This window comes from Anguilla anguilla, chromosome 11, assembly GCF_013347855.1.
Source record: "Anguilla anguilla isolate fAngAng1 chromosome 11, fAngAng1.pri, whole genome shotgun sequence".
Taxonomy (NCBI): Eukaryota; Metazoa; Chordata; class Actinopteri; order Anguilliformes; family Anguillidae; genus Anguilla; species Anguilla anguilla.
The window spans coordinates 9,807,757-9,829,797 of record NC_049211.1 but is presented as its reverse complement, the minus strand read 5'-3'; the positions used below and the strand labels follow the sequence as shown (position 1 = coordinate 9,829,797).

The following is a 22,041-nucleotide window of genomic DNA, read 5'->3' as shown; positions in this document are numbered from 1 at the left end:
AAAAAAATAAATATCTTGTTTCCCATAATGGGATTTGTTGTTTCATAAGTCTGCCCATTAAAAATTCAATTCCGTCCTTCCTTAAAGCCAGCAAAACCTAGCGCAGAAGAGATATTGCAATGTCCTCTGACATTTATAGTCACGGTGGCCCAAATATAAACCTATTTACAGATCCTCACAAGGTGACTGTCGTTCTCATCTGGGCTGTTTGTTTTCTAAATTCTGAAATATTGTAATGGACCCGAGGTCCCCATGTGGTTAAAATAACCGGATGGAGACGTGTGTCATGGCTGACCTTCTCCGGTCTGAGGCTTCTGGTTTCAGCAGGAAGCCGGGGCTCCTGTGCCTGTGCCAGGTGTGCGAGCGAGCAGGTACTGTCCTCGGACGCACCGGGCCCCAGAGCAGCACGGCCGCTAACGAGCTGCACGGCCCCATCTGACTCTTAGAGCCCAGGTCTGTGTGAGACACGCGGCGCGGGTCAGAGAGATGAGCAGCGTTTCAGTCTGAGACGCCAACAGTCGATCAGAGAGCAGAATCCCTAACACCTGCAAGCTGCTCTCAAACCCTGGGCTGGGTCCCCGTTAGAGGTGCTGCTCGAAGAAAATTCACCAGTTAATTAATCTGTTTACAAAACAATTTCAACCTGTTAATGTGCATTTTATTTTATGGTACTGGTTGTTTCCATTGGCCAGCGCTACATTTAAAATAATCAATCATCTTATGTAGATCCCATATTTGGGGTGAAAGAATATTCTGGGGGATTGATAGGCCAGTCTGCTATGCAGCGAGTCCATTCTCTCAGCATGTCTTACGCTCGAAATGCCTTCTTGAATTTCATTCATTTATTTAGGCTCTCTGAACTGACTGTACAGAAGCAGTGCAGAAACACCAGATGCCTGGTGGAGAGCGCAAAGAGAGGAGGGGGCGGGCTTTTTAGAATATCCTCATCAACAGCTCAAAGCACACGGTTCAACATGCTGCGGTATTCCTTAAATCACAGAGAAACACACAGTCACAATTGTCTCTGTAATACTCTGGCGGGGTTACTGAGAACTGTGCTCTCTGGGGGCGAAAGTCTACACAAGACAACACCTCCCCGGCAGCCCTGCCCCCCCACATCACTTTAATTGACAGGTGAGGGATGAATGGTCCGTTCCTCAGCCGTTCCCACCTTGTGTGCTAACCCTGCCGAAGTGCATTACCCTCCCCTGTCACTCACCTGCGTGTGCCTTACGACGTACGGTCATGCACATTTATGACAGCTGCACAAACTATTTACCTGCAAGGCTAGGGTTTACCTACAAGGCCAGCCTAGTTTCACCTACAAGGCCAGCCTAGCTTTACCTACAAGGCCAGCCTAGCTTTACCTACAAGGCCAGCCTAGTTTCACCTACAAGGCCAGCCTAGCTTTACCTACAAGGCCAGCCTAGCTTTACCCACAAGGCCAGCCTAGCTTTACCTACAAGGCCAGCCTAGCTTTACCTACAAGGCCAGCCAAGCTTTAACTACAAGACAGCCTAGCTTTACCTACAAGGCCAGCCTAGCTTTACCTACAAGGCCAGTTTAGCTTTACCTACAAGGCCAGCCTAGCTTTACCTACAAGGCCAGCCTAGCTTTACCTACAAGGCCAGCCGAGCTTTACCTACAAGGCCAGCCTAGCTTTACCTACAAGGCCAGCCTAGCTTTACCTACAAGGCCAGCCTAGCTTTACCTACAAGGCCAGCCTAGCTTTACCTACAAGGCCAGCCAAGCTTTAACTACAAGACAGCCTAGCTTTACCTACAAGGCCAGCCTAGCTTTACCTACAAGGCCAGTTTAGCTTTACCTACAAGGCCAGCCTAGCTTTACCTACAAGGCCAGCCTAGCTTTACCTACAAGGCCAGCCTAGCTTTACCTACAAGGCCAGCCGAGCTTTACCTACAAGGCCAGCCTAGCTTTACCTACAAGGCCAGCCTAGCTTTACCTACAAGGCCAGCCTAGCTTTACCTACAAGGCCAGCCTAGCTTTACCTACAAGGCAGCCTAGCTTTACCTACAAGGCCAGTTTAGCTTTACCTACAAGGCCAGCCTAGCTTTACCTACAAGGCCAGTTTAGCTTTACCTACAAGGCCAGTTTAGCTTTACCTACAAGGCCAGCCTAGCTTTACCTACAAGGCCAGCCTAGCTTTAGCTACAAGGCCAGTTTAGCTTTACTGGGTTTGCCTGAGCTGCACAGAGATTGAAGCAGGAGTGATATCGGGGGCTTGCATTATTCTGAGCCCTTGTGCTACACCCCAGTCCGCTGTACAAAGCTTGTACCAGCTGTAGTTTCTCCAGTTTTTCATTTCAGTGATTCTTAGCCAGAGGAGCACACAGGGAGGGAGGGGGAGGGCTTTTACGTTACACCACCACAATCCCAGTCCCTCTCGAGCCTGAAAGCCCGGGAGAGAGAAATAACATGGATTTCAACTCAGGAGCCAAAAATGCTACACTTGGGGGGGGGGGGGGGGGGGGGGGGGGTTGGAAAAAAACCCTCCTTCCCCTGCTGTCACAGGGGATGAAGTGATGGATTGAGATGCTGTTACTGCCTGGCGCTGGCCGTGGTGCTGAAATACCCACGCTCTCGCTGCTCTCTTCAGTGTGTGCAGTTGGTCTTTTCTGGGGTGGGATAGTGGTCGGGTTGTGTTAGTGTGAATGTGTAACTCTGCTGGGTGGGAGAGTGTAATCGGGTTGTGTTAGTGTGAGTGTGTAATTCTGCTGGGTGGGAGAGTGGTCTGGGTGTGTTAGAGAGAGTGTGATAAGCATCATCCACATGAAAGCAAGAACATGCAGGCAGCAGGAACACTGAAGGCTCTTGCATGATTTTGAAGGCAAAAATCAGTCAGTTGGAAAAGTGGTGCTGGGCGATCATGTCAACAGTGAAAAGTTATGTTGTGGCATTTGTGAGTGGCAGTCTGACAGAGCAGTATGGTGGTCGGGGAACTGGGCTTCTTACACAATTACACAGTCTGGAATGTTGCATTTGGGCTGCACCCTGAGCGAGGTAATTAGCTTGGATGGCCTTATTAAGCACACAGCTGTATACACCAGTAAAATATAAACTAAGTAAGTCAGGCAGGATAAGGAGATTGTGGCAGGAAAAGACTAACGGTTCTGAATACAGCTGGTGAGAATGAAGAAGTCGAGCAGGCAGGCACAGAAATTAATTTTTCTTTGCCAGCTGTCTGTGTACTCAATGTTTCCCCAAGTCCAGTGCAATGTAAGCTCCGTATTAGTCCAACTGCCTTCATGCTGTGTAACAGTCAGGGTCAACCAGGCATGCATCCAGGCATATGATCACACGCTCAATCCCATACTGAAACAAATTAAAGGATGCTTGTACTGGTGGCAAAGGCTCTGACACTCAGTTAATCCGATCGCACGCTCCGTGCTCCACTGCATGGAGTCAGCTGAGCTCATCCAAACACTGGTGATGTGTTCAATGCTGCCACGAGTAAAAAAACCACAAACAAACAAACAAACACCGGCTTCATTACTTCTCTGCTCCTACTGTTATCGCTGCCAGAACTATGATGTCATCAACACAGTCCAGACCCGCAGCATAATTAACGTGGACCTCACACTGCCAATGCCAGCACACGGCTGGACGCGCTCCAACTCTGACATCTAAACAAGGGGGATAGTTTTTCTTTTCCCTGAAGCAGGAGACAGTAACCTGGTGCTGTAAGCACCCTCAAGAGGTCTTCTTTCCAAAATAAGGCTGCTCTCTCTGTGCTTCTGAAAACCTTCCTCTGTACTGTATGTCGTCTACACTGTTTACAGCATAAAATGGCTGTATCATGTTTTTTAGTCCTCAAAAATAATTAACAAGTATAAAGCAGTATACAGTAATTGACATTTTCGTAAATAAATCAAAAGTGATCGTTTCCCCCTCTCTCTGTATTATTGTTTTTATTTCCCTGCGCCTGTATTAACTAATTAATCATAGCAGGCACACGTTTTCCTTCATCTTTAATAAAGCTTACACTAACACACATGGCATCCAGAGAAAAACTGTATGAACTGGCATGGACAAGTGCATGCAGTGACAAACTGCGCTGCGCAAATAGGTCACAAATTGTCCCCGAAAGACCCAATTTCAAGCGTGCCTGCACGCTGCGCCCGCATTTACGCCATTCCCGCACTCCCCGCTCAGGTCAGCGCGTCCTCTCGCTCGCGCTGTTATCTCCGCGGCGCACTTCCTGTTATCTGTCACGCAGAGACTTCCTGTACAGGACGAGCTGGTGAGAGGAACAGAGAGTCACACTCGCGTCAGTCAGCCTGCCCTTTTCTCCGATGCCCGGGGCGACCACAGGAAGTGGGCAGTTTTGTGATTATTTCGTGATTACTGAACGTGGCAGTGCCGTCGGGTATCTGACAATCATTTCACTGGTTTTTCAGAGAATTGTGTGGTTTTTTTATGATTGTGTTGAACTCACAAAGGGAAAGGGAATTTACAAATATATAATGCAATGAGTCCATGTCATTATTGCCAATAAAGTGTAAAGTTACACTTCTAGATATTCTTCAGCAGATGCTATTACTATAATTAGTTGTAAAAGAGTTAAAGGATGCACTGTGCATTTTTTAGTAATTTATTACGCTTTCCCATCTTGTCATCAAGTTAATCTTACTCTATTCCATGTCACCAGGTAAGAACACTAAGAAGGTGTGTGTGATGTAGTTGCTAGGCAACGGAATTCATAAGCAGAAGGTTACAAGGGAAAATGCAGGGTGGGGCCCTGCTAGTCTGCCCTTGAGTGAGATACGTGTATTCATTTTGTAAATGTGCAATATTAAACTAGACAAAGGTGTCTGCTTAGGATGTAGTTCATGTAACGCCATGACAAGAGTCTAACCAGGAGGTAATTTTAATCCTCCTCAATATTTAGTGGGCTTGCTCATGCTTGCACACTATATAGTCCATATTTTGTATTTTTGCTTTATTCATACCGGGAGCAAGCAGAGAGGGTACAAATAGAGTAGGGATCACATCTCAAAAGCTGGCACAGCAGGGGATTGTAAATGTCTGACAGCGCCATACAGTACGTCTCACCGCGCTCATCACTAATTATGATACCGCTGACCCACAGATAAGAACTCTATTCTGAAAGATAATACTTTCTTGTGGCGGAAGAGGTAATGCCATTTTCAAAATCCTCATTACAGATCCCAAGAGATTCTCAGGAGTGCAACTGCCAAAAGAGTGTTTCAAACGCTGCTCATTAGTAAGACTTATTCCAAATATTTGTTTAATGGAGTCAAATAATTCTCTCTGAAGTGGAGCTGGGTGGTTCACTGCACTTAGCCAAAATCTGTTGCCCCTTATAAAAGTAAAGGTTTCAGACGTCACATTGAATTTCTGTCATTTAGCCACAGGGACGGTGCTATCCTTTAGTAGTTTGTTAAAATGTGAATTTAGCAGAATTGTGCTTGTAATCATACACTATTTGATGTTCCCTGTATTTTAAAAGGTTCGCAGTGTGATACAGAAAAATATTCGAACCGAAGCCCTTTTCCATTAAATAATGATATCGCTAAGACTTGCATCTGATGCGCATCTGAAAGTTATTACGACAACACTAATGGAAAAAAAGAGTTAAACCGACACATGATGCGCTAGGCTAATTCGTTCGCTAGAGGTGGATTAGAGTAGATGCTAATTCGATTTAATGCAATGGAGAAAGATGACTGTTACTGACTCGTTTGTACCGGTTTGTTGTTTGCCAACTTTTAAGGATTTTCATTTATAAAGTTTCTCATGTAGCTAAAATAAGTTTCCTTCAACGAAACAATTAAAGAAAACATGACAGCATTGGTATGAATAAACTAAATTATTCGGTATCCCTATGACAGTTGTAGATGTACAAAGTTTACCTGATGCATTCGCTGTAGGTTATTTCAAAACAAACGATACACTTTCCCATCTGAATTAGGAATTTGTTTACAAACTCAATAACGATACTAGTCTAACATCCCCACAGGTGGTTTACTTAGATGCATCTGATTGAAACGTGGACGTGATCAGTAGATCCGTACTTATGCTCCGGGTAAAATTTATATAGCCTACCATCATGGCCTGATTATAACTTGGACTACTTTGCCAAATCAAAAATAAGTATTCTTGGTTTCTAAATATACGAATATTCTAAATATACTCTGAATGAGAGATAATGACTGATATTACTAAACAACGCAACATATAAATGAAATATATCGAATGTTTGTAAGTTATCATGTATTCGGGCGAAGACTAGCCGAAGGCCTTAATTCATGAAATGCTCTCGTAGGCTAGTATTGATGGGTGCAGTCACTCCGTCCATTGTATAATTCCTGCTACACTGAATTCCCAGTGACTGCTATGTTAAATGTTCTCTGCAAACATCTATGTGACGGTCATTTTACAAAGTCCAACACGATGCAGGACGTGTACTTGCCGCTGTGTATGGAGAGAGATATTATTCGAATTATTCAAAAGACCACGCCAGCAACACGGTAAGTTAAAAATCTATGTGTGGTTACCGCTGGCATGTTAAACTCGCAACTCTGTGAAGTGCGCCTCTTTGCAATTCTATAGCCAAGCCATAAATTCCTGAGGGGGAAATTCAAAGCACGATGGGGTGCTGCAATTAGTTGGGCATTGCTTGGTTGGGCAGTCTGTGTCTTATATGTTTGGTTCATATAGCATGACAGCTTGTTTTGCTAAAATCAGCTTTTAATAGGTCGGTGGATGGATCCCAACTGCCAGTCTATGTTGTATTTGGCGAAATTCCAAAGATTTCCGTTGGTTGGATAACTCTGGATAAAATGTAGTATATTTTGCATAATGGTCTTTCTGTGTAAAATTCTCCACGAACGTCTTCGACATACCAGTAAACGATTTATTTTTGAAGGGGCATGGTCGTTACGGTGAGTCAAAGCGAAATTCAGGAGTAAGTTTTAAGAAGTGGTTTGTGCTGCGAAGTGTGGCAACGCTTAAATTGTACTTGACCCTCACTGTACTTGAGATCTGGGTTATTTCAGCACAGATCATAGGCTAGTGCATAGACCAAAACGCCTATTTGAAGTCGGCCAGATGGATGTTAGTCCTGATACAATTACTCACTGGGGTGTGCAAATCGCGAAAGTCTGTCTTCTGCCTATTTACGCCGCCCAGAACACCAGTACTGAAGTTGGGAACATTTGTAGAAGAATGTGTCCATCCAGTCCATCCAAACTGCGTAGTTTTCCCTTTGATATGTGATAGTATTTAATTGTAAAAATATATCTGCGAGAACTTCCGGAATCTTATGTTGACACTTCTTCAGGTATACTTGAATGCATTCAGGTTGTTGTGGGAATCCAGAGGCCTGTTGTTGCAGATACAAGCATCCATGTTTTGCCAGTTATGGAAAGCAGGAGCTGTAATTGTCAGAGCTGCAAGGATAATATGAATGCACATGGTAGTCTGTGGAAACGATGCACTTTTGTATGCATGGGAAGTATAGTCCTTTGGTCTATTAGTAGCAGTAGAAATGCACCATTTCTCTAAAAGATGCAAAATAATTGCATTATACAAGACTACAGATCTTCAAGATAAGGGCTTGGTTGATAAGGTTGATAATTGAAGTGTGGGCTAAAATTTCACTGTAATGATGAAATGTAAAGTATCTAAAAGTATAATTATTAAACTGCTTGAATGATGTAAAACCTGTGGCCCCACCACACAAAGATTTGCATGCACACACACACACTCAATTGTAAATCTATCATCGCCTTTTTGTTGAAGCATGCCTGATTGAAATCTGCTATATTTAAATATAGAAACAAATTGTTTCAACAGGAAATGGTTCTCGTAATCCAAATCAGTAACTCATTGAAAATAACAATTTGGCAATTATTGTGTCTGTAATTATGAATGCTGAATAGTGTTTGCCTCGAGTTGGTGTTATAAGAACAGGTATGTACTGGTTTTGCTAAAGTACAATTAATGTGTTTTTTTTTGGGGGAAAGGGGGATTAGCTAACTAGACCTGTAGGATAATCCTGTTTAATAAGGCTGGTGGAGGAAGATTTGGGTCTTGTCTATGTGTATGCTTTTGGTGCTTACTTTAACATGGACTTTCCAGAGACTTTTGCTGTTGTGATGTATTTTCTCTTAAGCTAAATAAACCTTAAGAGGTGAGGAACTTGTGTAACCAAACTGGGGAGATGAAGTTTGATGTAGCCTAATCATTTTTACATTAATATTTCTGTAGCCGAATGGGAGCAGGAGAGCAAGGCAATCTGAGGAAGGAAATTTTAAAATGTCTGTGTGCTTGGTCTGTTCATTAAATTGTCTCAAAATGCTCCAGTTTTCATTGATCGGGTTAGTCTTTTTCAGAGTTAAGCTTCTTGATGGGGATTACTACTGAGGCCTGTATGCCTTGCTCTTTTTTAACAGCAAAATGTAAGATGACTGTTTTTGAATGCGTATGGATTTTCATTTGGTCAAGTTTTTCAGAAATGAATAAATCATTTTACCTAATGATTTCTAAGAGCCGTTCATTATTTTGCTAAAAACTGTGGTGCCATCCAAAACGTGACACAAGGTCACATATTGTACAGGTGACACACATTAATTGGATGACTCTGTATGTCAATTATAGTGTGAGTTGTCATAAGTTCAGGCAAGGATGAGCCACAAATGCTTTGGTATTATTTCTATGAAAAAGCCCAAGTTTTAAATCATTGCGTTTGGTTTCCTGGTTGGAAAATTGAATAGCCGTTCATGTTCGGACTGAAACGACAGGCCTGTCATATAAGAGCCCAGAGATCTTATCTGAATAATTATTTACTCGAGCCGAGTCTTCTGCAAGACGAAATGTTCAGTGAAAATAATAAGCTCCCCTGAAGTAAATATGCTGCTGTATTCATACCCTGGGATGTGTAGCCACATTTGCTATTGCAAAATTTTAATGTGAGTCGGTCAGACCATTTAAATGTATTTTTGCCAGACAGGCAGCAAGAGGCATTGCCTCTCTAATTGCTTTAACTTTGCCCTCCATATGAGGAGAGGCTTTATGGATGTGTACTCCTGGATACTTTTTTATGAATAAACAGTTATTACTGGTGGGAGACATTGAATCACTCGCTGTTTTGATGTTGCAAAAATATGTTCCTGTGCTACGGATCATACCTATAAGTCATATGAGATGGGGGTAATTTGTATATAGCACTGTAAAACAATGCCTGAATGCTTACAGTATGTGTGTGAAATCATATTAAAAATTGTCTTATGCTGGTGTTCAGTACTCAAAATTCTACCTAATTAATTTTGTATAAACACTGAGGTAAACATGCTGCATGCTGGTTTTATGTAATTATTTGTTCTTCATTAGCTGAGTGCAAAAATGTTTTCTCGCTCCAATTTATACTCGCTACCCGACGAAACTGCGCCTGTGCCTGTGTTCTTGTTTCTCGGATGCCTCCACAGTTAAATATAATGAAAGCATTCAACGTAAATTCAGGGACATTCTTTGTCGGAGTCGAGAGCTGTAGAGTGCAGGCGCTTGGGAAGTACACCTCTCTCTACCCTCTTTGATTGGCTCGGCTCTCCTTGTCACTCGATATTGTACCTGAGCCCGGTTCTCACATGGCATCGCTCAGGCCTGCCGACAGAGAGAGAGAGGGAGGGAGGGAGGGAGGGTGGAGGGGCAGAAAGTGGGCGGGGCTTTCCTGGTGTGCATGGACGGTAGGCCGGTGAGGACATGAACACGCTCACGTTCACAGCCTGTCCGCCAGGGGTCGCCTTCTGGGCTGAAAAAAGACTGGTGCAATTTGGTTGGAAAAAACAAGATCGGATACATCTGTATCTCGCTGTCTCTTACACTCTATCTGTCTTTCTCACTCTCACTTTCATTCTCTCCATCTTTTTCTCTGCTTCTCTCTCTCCCTCTCTCTCCCCCTCCCTCCCTCCCTCCCTCTCTCCCTACCTTTTATTTAAACAGTCCTACAGCACACGTAAATCCCCCTCTGACAGGAGAGGCTGTGGCCTCAGCCGTGGATTACAGATTGAGAGGGATTTAGGGTATCTGGCTGACACGCGTAGCGGCGCAGGTGGTCGTTTGCGTCTTTGCCCGGCGTCACTCTTTCTTCGCTCGGCGCGAAGAGCTTCTGGAGCTCCTTGTGAAAATGCGAGTTTAATTGGACGGAAGAGCCTTGGAGGAATGAGGGAAGTGAAGGCAACACCAGAATCTGCTGCTGCTGCTGAAATGTAGACTTTCTCCCTGCTTCTTTTTTTAAGAAATAGACCCAACCAGAGTCTTATTAATAGGAAAAATAAATAGGATTTTTTCTCTCTCTTTTTCGGCTATGTGAGATGACCTGATAAACCCTTTTAAAGGCATTTATGAAAGAACATTAACTGACTGTTGACTTTGGGATCAGGGATCTGGAAGTTTTCTGAGGTCGTTTTGTCAGGTGTGTGGGATTTTGCACTTGGTGGAGTGGAGTTTTTCTCCATTTTCCTCATGTTTGGCGGTGTACAAGGAAAGAACAACTAACTAAAGCCATCTCTAAAATGCAGTGAATCAAATGGACATCTGTAAATATTTGGAACATTCATCAGACTGAATAAACAAAACCTTCCACTTTGAATTCTAACAAGCAAAAACTGAAAATATTCACTTGCGTTAGCCTTTTGACTTAAGTGTGGTTAAATTCAGCAAATTTGTTCATAAACTAGCATTTTTGGCTGTGAAGACTCCATTGGTGAAAGAGAGGCATTTTTTTTTCATTTTTAATCAGCAAGCATCAGTGTGACATTTTGACTTCACGAAGAAAAAGCAGCCAGGTCTGAACGATGAGCACAGCAGTGATGAGCGTTTCCCAGGCAACCATGCCACCGTCTCCAGTGCCAGGTCCGGCCGCTAGGCCCTCCTCGCTGGACAAGCGGTCCTCTTCCGTGGAAACGGCGACCGTCCCGCCCCCGTCCTCCAAACTGCCGCACCACAAGACCTCGGTGTCCCGCCTGGTGGAGGAGTTCTTCTGGATCGGAAGCAGCGTTCTGGCTTCCTCCATGTTGAAACTGGGGCAGTTCGGTAAGCGGTGCCAGCGGCCAACGCGGTCTTGTAGGACTCGTTAGGAAATCCTGTAAAACTGCTGACGGGCGCTTTGGAGAGTAGGGAAATGGGAAATTCGGTAATCGCCTCTGTGTGGATGACAGTCAGCTGGATGTGGCTAACGCAACGTATGATCGCGATGCCGTTAATCTCCTAGCTTTGAATGCACCTTTTTGAGTAGAGGTGTTTGATCCACCCCAGAACAGATGTGCAGGCCGTTGAAAGGAGGTGTTTTTCACTGCGTGGCGCGATGGAGGCGAAGCAAAGAGCCTTGATTTGCCATTGAGTAGTGCACCGTGCAACTCAAAAGGAGGCTAAGTGTTGTGAAAAAAAGAGAAAAGTTTCTGTTGGTAATGAAAGGCAGCTTCTGGTGTTGAAAATCACGTCTAACTGCCACTATGTTTCCGCGAGTTGTGAATGTGATCACGTTGATTTGAATTGCATCAGTGACTCAAAATACTGTTTTCTTTGTGGGGGTGTGGAAGAAAGTGGTATTCAGGATTTAAATTCATGTAAAAAAGAAAAGAAAAAAAAAGAAAAAGTGCCCTTGTTTTATGCAAGTGATTTATATAGGACAGCCTGGCACCTGATGTGTTTATCAGGTTTTACGTTAACTTCCCTTTCAAAAACATGCTTTCATTGTACTTGTTTTTAGAACTGGGTATCTTGTGTGTAAGCTGTGTAATTGGGTCTGGTGCTTTGCGTCAGCAGCTGTGTGTAGTGGTTGGACATATGGACATCAGACAATCCTTCAGGCTTAGGCTAATGGCGGGCGAAAGGGTTTTGCGGAAATCTTATGGCACGGTGGCCCAGATCGCTCAGACGGTTCCTTGTAGCCGACTACGACACCCCGCCCCCCCCCCCCACCCCCCCACCCCGCCCCACTGCTGAGCCACACGACGGGGTCACGGAGCCACCACAGTTGAACGCGGGCGTCGTTTTAGCCGGCTGCTCACTTCCCTCTGTTTTCGTTTGGGGTCTCTCCCCCTGCCCGGCGGTATGAAAGCAAAGACTGCTTGTTTGATGTTGCCTCTGCACATGACTGACCTCTTTTTTACCTCATAATGCTGGGAGCAACACCAGTCACCCTGCGTTACGGTTTCTATACGTTATGATTTATGAAATTTCAAACTGCCCTGTAGCACAGCACAAATAACCTGGAACTATTTTTTTTTATTGTTTTTTTTTACACTCAACATAGCATACGCTTTTGACTAAGCACTAAATTCAAAAGGCGGAACAATTGGATTTCTGCAAAGTACTGTAATTCTGACTTTCAGGGTATTTCACTTTAATATTTCTTGCAATAAATAGCAGGCATTTAACCCTTTATATGTATCATTAAGATATTATTTCATATGCAAGAAGTGGGTTTTTTTCTAGAATCTTCTAAGAAGTTTCTCATCAATCAGGATCTGTCACTTAGCATAACAGCACAGGAGCAGTGCACCACAGGGACATGTAAACTGTCTTAGAAATTAAATGTGCGTCCTGCAGAGAATACCGCCCTTCGCTTCTGAATGCAATGTATTATTTATTTTTATATATCTGGTTTCATTCATTCATTCATTATTTTTCCAATATTTTAAATCCTGACCCTGTTTCCATGGCAACCAGTTTGGGCCCCGATGGTTGAACGGAAGTGAAATTGCCGCTGTGCACAAGCGTTCCTGCGACAAACTGCAGCTGCACCGACGGGACGGCGGAAGTGCTCCCAGCTCGCACCGTCAATTTACTGAAAACTTGTCGAGCTCTTTTCAAGGGAGAATTACTGTCATTATAAAATGCGTGTCATTTCACCTTTTTTTTTTTTTTACATGTGGGGGACATAAATCTACTGTCTGTGTTTTAATTTATGGGTCAATCAAATTGCGCATTAACGATCATTTGTTGAAATGCATTTGCTCTGTATGGCAGAGATGTTCCGTTTGATCCGCATGGTACATCTGTTGCAGCAGAAGATTGAAAATCTCTGCGCTCTCGGGCTGTGAGGTCCCTCTGTACTCATGTACCGAGTTGAGAGATCATAAAATCATAAAGCCATTATTGTGGAGTGCCTGCAGCAGAGCAGGAGAATATGAGAGCTCATTTCCATAATACCTATAGTCGCTACAGAAGAAGTTTTACTGCGCAACGGGGGTTTTTGCTTCAAGACAATCTCGCCCGAGACGCAATGTTTTACCTTCTGCAGTGTAACAGCGGTTAGCCTAGGATTCTCGCTCTTTGCTGGAAATACAAGCTTTGGCCGTAGGTCAAAGCCTTTCAAGTGCGATCAATGAGCCCTGTTTGCCATATGGTCCATGACTGACTTCCGGCATATTTCACTCTACTTCTTTTTGGTTCAATCACGGAGTGCAATGGAAACGCAGAGGGAGAGATTTGCGGCGTTAGGGCTGTATCCGTACCGCACAGTCGGTGTTTAGTCACTGTGTACACCGGAGATTAATTCTAAGTGGAAAGTGTTGCTAGGTGATGAGATGAGCCTGCGTATCAAGCGGTGCCTGCCAAAAATCGCATTTTATTGTGATTGTGGCAAGGATTATAGAGATTGTTCCAGCCAGTTCTCCTGCACAGATTTGTCTGATATCAGGGTGATAGACAGGTGAGATGTTAATTTCAATTTTATTTATTTATTCTTTTTTAATTATCGCAATTGCTTTTAAAATCATTGGTTTTTTATTTAGTCCATTCTAAATGTATTCTGAGTTGTGCTTATAAAAATTACAGCAAGATTCTAACATAAAATTACACTTGCCTACCATGTGTTAAGTTCCCAATACTTTTGAATGCACCAACACCATAAATCCAACATCCCTCTTAAGTCTGTCTATTTAAACATTTCTACCACCATTAAAATGCATTGATGTACAAATCTTACTTTATTTAAAGGTAATAGCAATTTGTGTCTCCCATCTTGGAATTACACAGGCATCATGACTGCTCGTCAGCTCGGTGCTCTGATTCCTTGTGCCTTTTCTCAAACAGGTCATCTTGAGTAAACACCAACTCTGATCTTTAATTACAGTCACCAAGGTAGAAGGACGCAAGATGGCTTCCGCATTCCACTTAATTGGTTGGCTTTTATTTTTCTTTTGGCTTTGTCAGCCCTTTAATTAGCGATAGGGGAAGGGCATTAAGACTGTCTTGTTCTCTCCGTGTGCGTTTCGGGGTCAGGAGAGCAGCGCGTTGAGCTGTCGGGCTACTACGCCGTGCTAACGCGCCGCGCTAACTCGCCCCGTGTCATTTCTGGAATGGCACTGCGGGCGAGTGCGTCGCGGTCTCTCCGGCGCGATTCGCCGCTGATGTCACGCGTCTTGAGTCCCGCTGCTCCCGGCCTCCTCCACAGAAGTGTGTCACAGTGCAGTCTGTCCATTACACCCTTACTCTTCTGCCTCACAGAAGCCTTGCCTCACAGACGGGGATCACACGGGGGACCCTTGGTCACCCCACGCCTGCGCACGCGTACTCCCATTTGCCCTGACACGCTCTTGCCTCTCTGCTTTCAGAAGTGTATGCAGCCATATTTATTTATTTATTCATTATTATTATTTTTTAAAAAAAGCATATTTCCCTCAATGGGGGCAGGGGAGGGGGGCTTAATGGCAGGGGAGGCTGGGGTAGTTCTTTCGGGGGTTCGTATCGCCCGTCCGGCCTGCTTACCCAAAATGGCTCTTATGCGCTCCTCTCTCTCTGCAATCTCATCATCGGAAACCTCCCCGTTGGTCAGTTCTCCCTCCCTCCCTCACTCCATAGCGGAGCTCCCCGGTTCCCCGCCCTGGGGAGGTGACAGAGCAGGCCGTCCCCCCGCCCCGCTCCCCGCTCCCTGTCCCGCGCTGGCAGCGGGCCGAGCGGCAGATGTTTGCCTTCCCTGGAGGCCGTATGAAGCTCTAACGAGCACGGGCCTTATTAAATTTAGATGCGCCCGTATAGATTTTGGACCACGGAGGCAGTCAGACTGTTTCATTTTCGAGCGCAGTTTGTACACAAGGAGAGCGGCGCCTCCATTATTGATGCGCTGCTTGGCGGTGTCAGAGGCAGAGGCAGAGGCGGAGGCGGAGGCGGAGGCGGAGGCAGTGGCAGAGGCAGGAGGCCGCAGGACGGCTGGCTGGAGAGTAACTGGGCACGGCGCTGGGATCTGCCGCATCGATCGAGCGGAGAGCGTGAGAGCGGCTCGGGGCCTGTGACACTCCCCTGCGTGCGCACGGCATCTCACACAGCTCTGCACGGCACCTCACACATACGCACACCAAACGCACGCCTCACACACACCTCACACACCACGTACGGGTCCTCACACATCTCACACACACCTCTGTATGGCTCCAAACACACCTTAGGCAACCTCTCACACATTGCGCATGGCTTCTCACATGCACCTCTGCATGGCTTCTCACACGCACCTCACCCCCCCTCACACAGCTTCTTACACACCTCTCACACACCTTGCACACCTCACACACACACACCTCACATGGCTCCTCACTCACCTCACACACAACGCACATGACTCCGCACACCTCACGCGGCTTCTCACACACCACACGCACCTCACACAGCTTTGTCACCGAGGTCATGCACTCCCCTCATCAGAGAAGTCAGTGCCTAATTTTATGCCTTCACCCCTTTCTGCTACCCAGCACCACAGCCGGGAATCAGGTTTATTAATCTTAGCGGCATAGTGATAATTATTCTCATTATTTAAGCCATGAGAACCCGGCCCTTCTGGAATATCACCACAGTGCTGAATTTCTGGCCTTGTGCGTTTGGCCTGGGTTCTGAACACATCAGGGGCATTCTCTCTCTATCTCCCCCCCCCCCCTCATTAACACGTGCGTGCCAAATCAATGATGAACACCAGCAGGCCAAAGTGAGTGCTTTATAGATTTAGGCTTTCTGCGCTAAACCTGTAATGAGAGCTGTGTTGGGTGGGGGGTGGGGGGTGTAGTGTTGTTTATGCCTGAACCCTCTTATTCTTGTAAATGTATGTACAGTTGGCGGGGCATTTGGAAGCCTCATACTTCTTTTTACGTGATTAAATGGTCTTACCTGTTCTGCAGCTTAATATCTGAGCTGTTAGGAACACCCTCAGGTACAGGGTTGCATCTGGCAGACACTTCAGCTCTAAATGACCAATGCTGCCCCCCCGTCCCCCCATACTAGTATATCTCCTAAGGGTGCACTGCTGCGTGATTTCAATGGCAGGTGGATATTTGAAATTTGTGCACATAATTGTTCTCTTTTTGCTTTGTGGTGGTGCCCCCATAAATACTTTCCAGAGATGACTTTGCATTGCAGGTGCTTTTGTGTTTCATCAATAAGTGAATGGCCCAGTGGGCCTGCGGTACATTGTTTTAATGGAATCACAGTGCTGTGCACAGGCCTCGGGCTACTCTGTCTGTTTTTGTTTGTTGTTGTTGTTGTATAATTTCATGCGATGGCAAAGAGCTCAAGAGCACCAGATGTCCAACACCGCCCCCCCTCCTCCCCCCCCCCTCCTCGCTTGCGGTGAGCCCGACCTCACATCGACCCTTCAGTGTAAACGAGGTGCGGCGGTTGTCTGTGTTGGGCATGTCGGCATGCCCCTTTTTTCAGCGTGCGCACCTGCGTGTTGGCCCCGGGCCGCGAGAGCGTTGTTTATTTCGCGCTCGCTCCTTTCTGTGCCGGAACAAAACGTGACGCTTGGCAGCCGTGCCTGCGCAGGTGGCGTTCCCGTCTGCCGGGCGTACGCTGTACGGGCACGCGGCTCCCGCTCGGTCGTCGGGGCGAGGGGGTGACGCGGCGCCCGGTTCATATTACGCCTCGAATCGTCGAGCGCCGCTCCCGCCGGGCGGCTTGACCCGTCCTGGCGATTTGAGGCGAGGGGACATTTCCGCTGCCGTAGAACGTTTGCAGGCAGGAATGGGCCGCTCATCCTGTCCAGACTTTTCCCCTTTTGCCTTCACCTGAAACAACGACAGATGCATGAATGTCCGTCGTTTTTTTAGGATGTCTGACAGGTACTGCGTAGACAGGGAGTGGTCCGTTGGTTCTCGCTAACGTCGCTAACGTCGCTAACTCTCTCCTCTCTCTCCCCCCCCGGCAGTGGAGAAATGCATGAGCTCCATGCAGACCGGGACTCAGATGGTGAAGCTGAGAGGAGGCTCCAAGGGCCTGGTGCGCTTCTACTACCTGGACGAGCACAAGTCCTGCATCCGCTGGCGACCCTCCAGGAAGAACGAGAGGGCCAAGAGTGAGTCTGTCCCTCGCCGCTTCGCGAGCTCGCCTTCCTTCCTTCCTGCCCCGCGCCACTTCCTTCCTGCGGTGGCTCTCCTGTGCTCATTGTTCTGGGGGGTGGGGTGTCTGTTGGGTTGGATACAGTCAGGTAATGTTTTACTCCAGAAAAATGGCATTGCAAATTCATTAAACCTCTGTGTTGTGCTTTTATAGTGCGATGAATGCTGGGATGGATTTTGCAATGTACACTGTATACTGTTGCTAGTTTCGTATCGTTTGGTATGCCAGTTAATTTCTTTCCACGTCAGTGGAATTAATGGGTGACAGTTTAGCGTAATGGGTACTGGGCTTGCAGCTCTGATGCTGTAGGTTCGACCTCCAGATAGGGCATTGCCATTGTACCCCTGAGCAAGGTACGTACTGTAAAGTACGCCTAAATTGGTTCAATAAATATCTAGCTCTATAAATGGATTGTATGTAAATGGGATGTAAGCTGTGTACAGCAGGTCGTTATGGATACGACTGTCTTCTAAATGCCTAAAATGTCGTAACATGAGTGAGAGGGCTGTGGTTGCAGGAAGAACATCGATGGACCACATCTCTCTGTACTCTCTCTCCCTGACCTGTGTTGCTGGGCCACATGACTTATGAGAAATTAATTAGCTCCTCAAGCTGCCTCCATTATTCATCGCATTTCATTGGGAAGATGCGCTTGTCGACAGCATGTTTTAACGCCAGGCGAATAAAGATGGAAGGAGATCCATATTTTGCTGGCTTATGTCAGGGGAAAAATAATTTATTGTGTGCAATGTACCTTTTTTTCCCCATGAAATATCATTCAAAATGATGTGAGTTCTGAATTGTATAACTGCTGGCAGGCAAGCAATTTTTGCAGACTGGTCATGGGAAATTGTGCTTTTATATTAGCTTCTTACTGTAAGTGAACAGACATTTTACATGTATATTTAATTTGTCCTGAAATGTGGGAAAAAGAAACCAGCGGGGGTACAAGAGAAAGTCTGGAATTCCGCACTAAAGCCTTTTTACAAGGGGATTAAAAAAGTAAATAGCAGATGGTACGATGGTAGCAGGCAAATCGAGACTCGTTCTCTTTTTAATGGGACTATTTAAATTAAGATTAATATCTCAGAAAGTTTAACAATTGCCCACTGGCCATTGAAAGTGAAAATGATTGTCTGGAAGCGGGCTTCTCTGCTCATCGATTTCTCCTGGCTGTACTGGGGACCCATGTTCAGACCATCTTCAGTGGCACCAGCAGCATGGGGTCTCTGCATTATTTATCCCTGCGGTGGATAAGGCTGGTCACATTCAGGATGGGTCCTTAAATCGTGTGAATCCTAATTCACAGCGCCGCTCCACGCCGCTTTTTTCCGGACCTTTTGACCGAGACGTGTGCGGAATTCAGATTTCGATCTAGTTCACCTGCTTCTTAAAAGGCACCTTGGGGAGGTTCTTATGAAAAAGAAAATCTACCCTTGGGTTGTTTTCTCGGATGTGCCGTGCATGTATAAATCTGTGATGAAAGTGTAGCTTACTGGGCGCGTGCTTGGTTCATCCCACTGAACCCATTTCCCTGAGGTTAGTTTTAAAATATTTATTCATTACTTTTTAATGTAAGATCCGACTTTCAGTTCAATTGTAGTAGCTATGCATGTTAAATGAAAAATGCACAAAATACATGTGCAAAATACACACAGCCACGTTTCAGAGTGCTTTCCTGCTTCGTAAAGTTTGAGTAGTGAACACTCTCCAGTGGTATCTAACACACACACACACACACACACGCACACACACACACAGTCAGGCTGAAGGTTTAGAATTCTGTTTTCTGGTTCAGAATGGATTGCGTTAATCTGTAGGTCAAGCCATTCGAGGCCTCAGTTTCGTGAAAAATGATTTTACTGGAAGGCGAGCTTAAGATCTCATTCAGCACAATAGAAAGTCACGGGAGGGCTGCTGTTTCTCTGATTCGTGACATTCTTCAAGGCCGAGAGTGATTTGTCACGCGGCAGAACCTTCAGCGGTTATTTCTGGAATAAGAAACAGCACTTATGTCTTAGGATGCCGTTCAGCTTTCACTGAATAATACATCGCGTAATTACAGCACTGCAGTTTTAAAAGCACAACAAGAAATTAACGTCCTGGTTGTTTTACTGGTGTATTGTAAGGGTGAGACACAAATGGGGCGCTGTTATTGATTGAATCACTTAAGGTTTTAAAACTTAAGGTTTGTGCACCGTTACCTCTGTGATTTTAAGACTTAGACAGCAGCGGTTTGAAATGTACAGTGAAGTAATGAAAGTTGGGAAATTCCGCAGTAAATGGCTGTGATGTGAGCCATCAGCCAGTTTACTATGTCCAAGTGAAAGAAGAGAGGTCAGAGTGTCTACCCCACAGTCCCCCCCCCACCCCACCCCACCTCTAACCGTAATCTACTGTCTGGGGCCTTGATCTTTCATTAAAGCCCATTGCTGCTAGCTATTTCTGGAAAGACGGCTCGTAGTTCAGACGATTTAGTTTGGACTGGAAGTTTGGTCTGCCAGGGAAACCCTTCCTCCCTCCGTCCGTTAGAGTATTCAACAGAGGAGATTTATTTTATTGAGAAGGGAAAAGGGATGGAAGCAAAAAAAGAAAAAAAATCCAATTCAGTTACTGTCAAAATGGCCGTCAGTTCTGCGGGGGTGGTCGGTTTTGAGTTGAATGTGGAACCCTGCATTTAGCGAATATCGTAACCCAGATTAACGCCGTCGACACGTAACTCTGAGGGCCAGCCGCGGCCTGCCGTCCTAATTCTCCGCGGTGGCCGAAGCGGATCGATCCGGCCCGCCGTTTGGGTGCGGTGACCCCGGGCTGCGATCTGCTCCAGGCGCGCCGGGGATTCTGGGATTTAGGAGTCTCTCCTCCTCCGGCCGTGTGCTCTCTCTCTCTCTCTCTCTCTCCAGGTGCCGGCTGCCTCAGAACTGCCCGGCGTCTGAGGCCGATTTCCGGAAAGACCTGCTCACAAATGGCTCTGATCAGCTCAGGGGCCAGCTGCTTAGGGCCACCCTAGGAATTTGGTGGCCCTAAACAAATCTGTCCGGGGGGGGGGGGGGGGGGGGGGGGGGGGGAGGGCAACTGAATATTATGAAATATTCGGTTGCCTTTCCGTTTAAAATTAATACCGCAAGTTTCACGATAGGGGATGAATAGCGTAATTGCGAAGATAACGTTATTTAGCCTAGATAAGCATTGGATCATGTGGCCCTCCCTCGTGGTCGTGTGCCCCCCCCCCCCCCCCCCAGCAGTTGTGGCCCTAAACAACCGCATAGACCGTTTTTGCCACGGGCCGGCCCTGGATTGGCTCCTCGGAGCGCCCCCCGTGTGTGGTCGCGGGCGGCGCGACGGCTGAGCAAAGCTCTCGCAAACGCGTGAAGAACAATCCGGTTACACTTCCGCGGCATGCAAAGCCTCTTAATGGCAGGGATTCCGCGGGGTGAAATGTTCATTTGTGCCCCCCCCCCCCCCCCCCCCCCCCCCACCAAGACAAGTTTTCCTCACTTGTGAAAATGAAGAATGTCGTTAATGAGCACCTCAGGGCAGCCTCTGTGTAAATGGCATTAGAATCCTTTAAATCACGGCATCACAGCAGACAGTCTGAGTGATGCAGCGCGTCGGGCGATTTTAAATGTTCGACTTTGTGCCGTGTCATATTGCCTTCTGTTGGAACGAAATGATTAAATGTTCCGGTTCACACTTTCTTTCGGGGACGTTGATTTACCGAAACAGCTGCTGTTTTTAACAGAGTTATTCCACAACAAAAACAAAACAACTGCTCTGCGGACGACACTAAACATTTTTTAATGTGTGTGGACACGGTTGCTATAGTGACAAGCTTTGGATATACTCTGCACTGCTGAAGATCTTGTTTTTTTTTTGTTTTTGTTTTTTCCCCGATTTAGTGGTGATAATTTGTTCTTCTATCTCTAAGGTGTCATCTGAGGTCTCGTTGACTATATAGAGGCACATTTAGATATGCAGTCTTTTACATATTAAGCTCCCTGATATTTACCAGAGGAGAAACGGAAATGTTTCATCTTTGCCTGGAAAAGATTTTATTTGGAAGCTCATTATTCATGTTTGAGAAGCGAATTCCTGTGTTCCCAACGGTGAAGTGTGACCCATCCATCTTCCTGTAAAAACCTGCTCTCATCCTTCACCCGCTGATCCACTCCCTCCTTCTTCCCCCCCCCCCCGCCCTCAGTTTCCATCGACTCCATCCGGGAGGTGTGCGAGGGCAAGCAGTCGGAGATCTTCCAGCGCTACTCCGACGGCAGCTTCGACCCCAACTGCTGCTTCAGCATCTACTACGGCGAGCACATGGAGTCGCTGGACCTGGTCTCCACCAGCGGGGAGGAGGCCCGCACCTGGATCACCGGCCTCAAGTACCTCGTGGCCGGCATCAGCGACGAGGACAGCCTGGCCAAGCGGCAGCGCACCCGCGACCAATATCCTTTCTGGGGCGTGGCTGTCCGGCCTCCCGCTGGGCTGTGAATGGTGGGGGGGGGGGTGGGGTGGGGGGGGTACAGTTTTCGCGCCTGTGTTCAGCCTTTGTGAAAGTATGAGTTCAGCCGTGCCGCATTGATCACAAGAGGGGGGTTTAAGGGGTGCTCCGTGGAAAAGAACAAAATGGGCGACAGTGTAGCATAGAGGGTAAGGCTTGTAACCGAAAGG

General features: G+C 46.4%; 1 protein-coding gene across 4 annotated transcripts in view; it reads left to right on the top strand.

The window, feature by feature from the left end:
- The window catches only part of plch2a (phospholipase C, eta 2a), a 161,214-nt gene that overhangs the window by 91,517 nt on the left and 47,656 nt on the right, over positions 1–22,041 (top strand). For 3 of the 4 annotated variants that reach the window (XM_035381231.1, XM_035381235.1, XM_035381234.1), the window contains 2 exons: positions 17,180–17,326; positions 21,572–21,815. In XM_035381231.1, the coding sequence (XP_035237122.1) occupies positions 17,180–17,326; positions 21,572–21,815 (391 nt within the window). Of the gene's footprint in view, positions 1–6,064; positions 6,513–17,179; positions 17,327–21,571; positions 21,816–22,041 lie in introns of those variants that run through there. The other variant, XM_035381232.1, reaches the window with a different exon arrangement.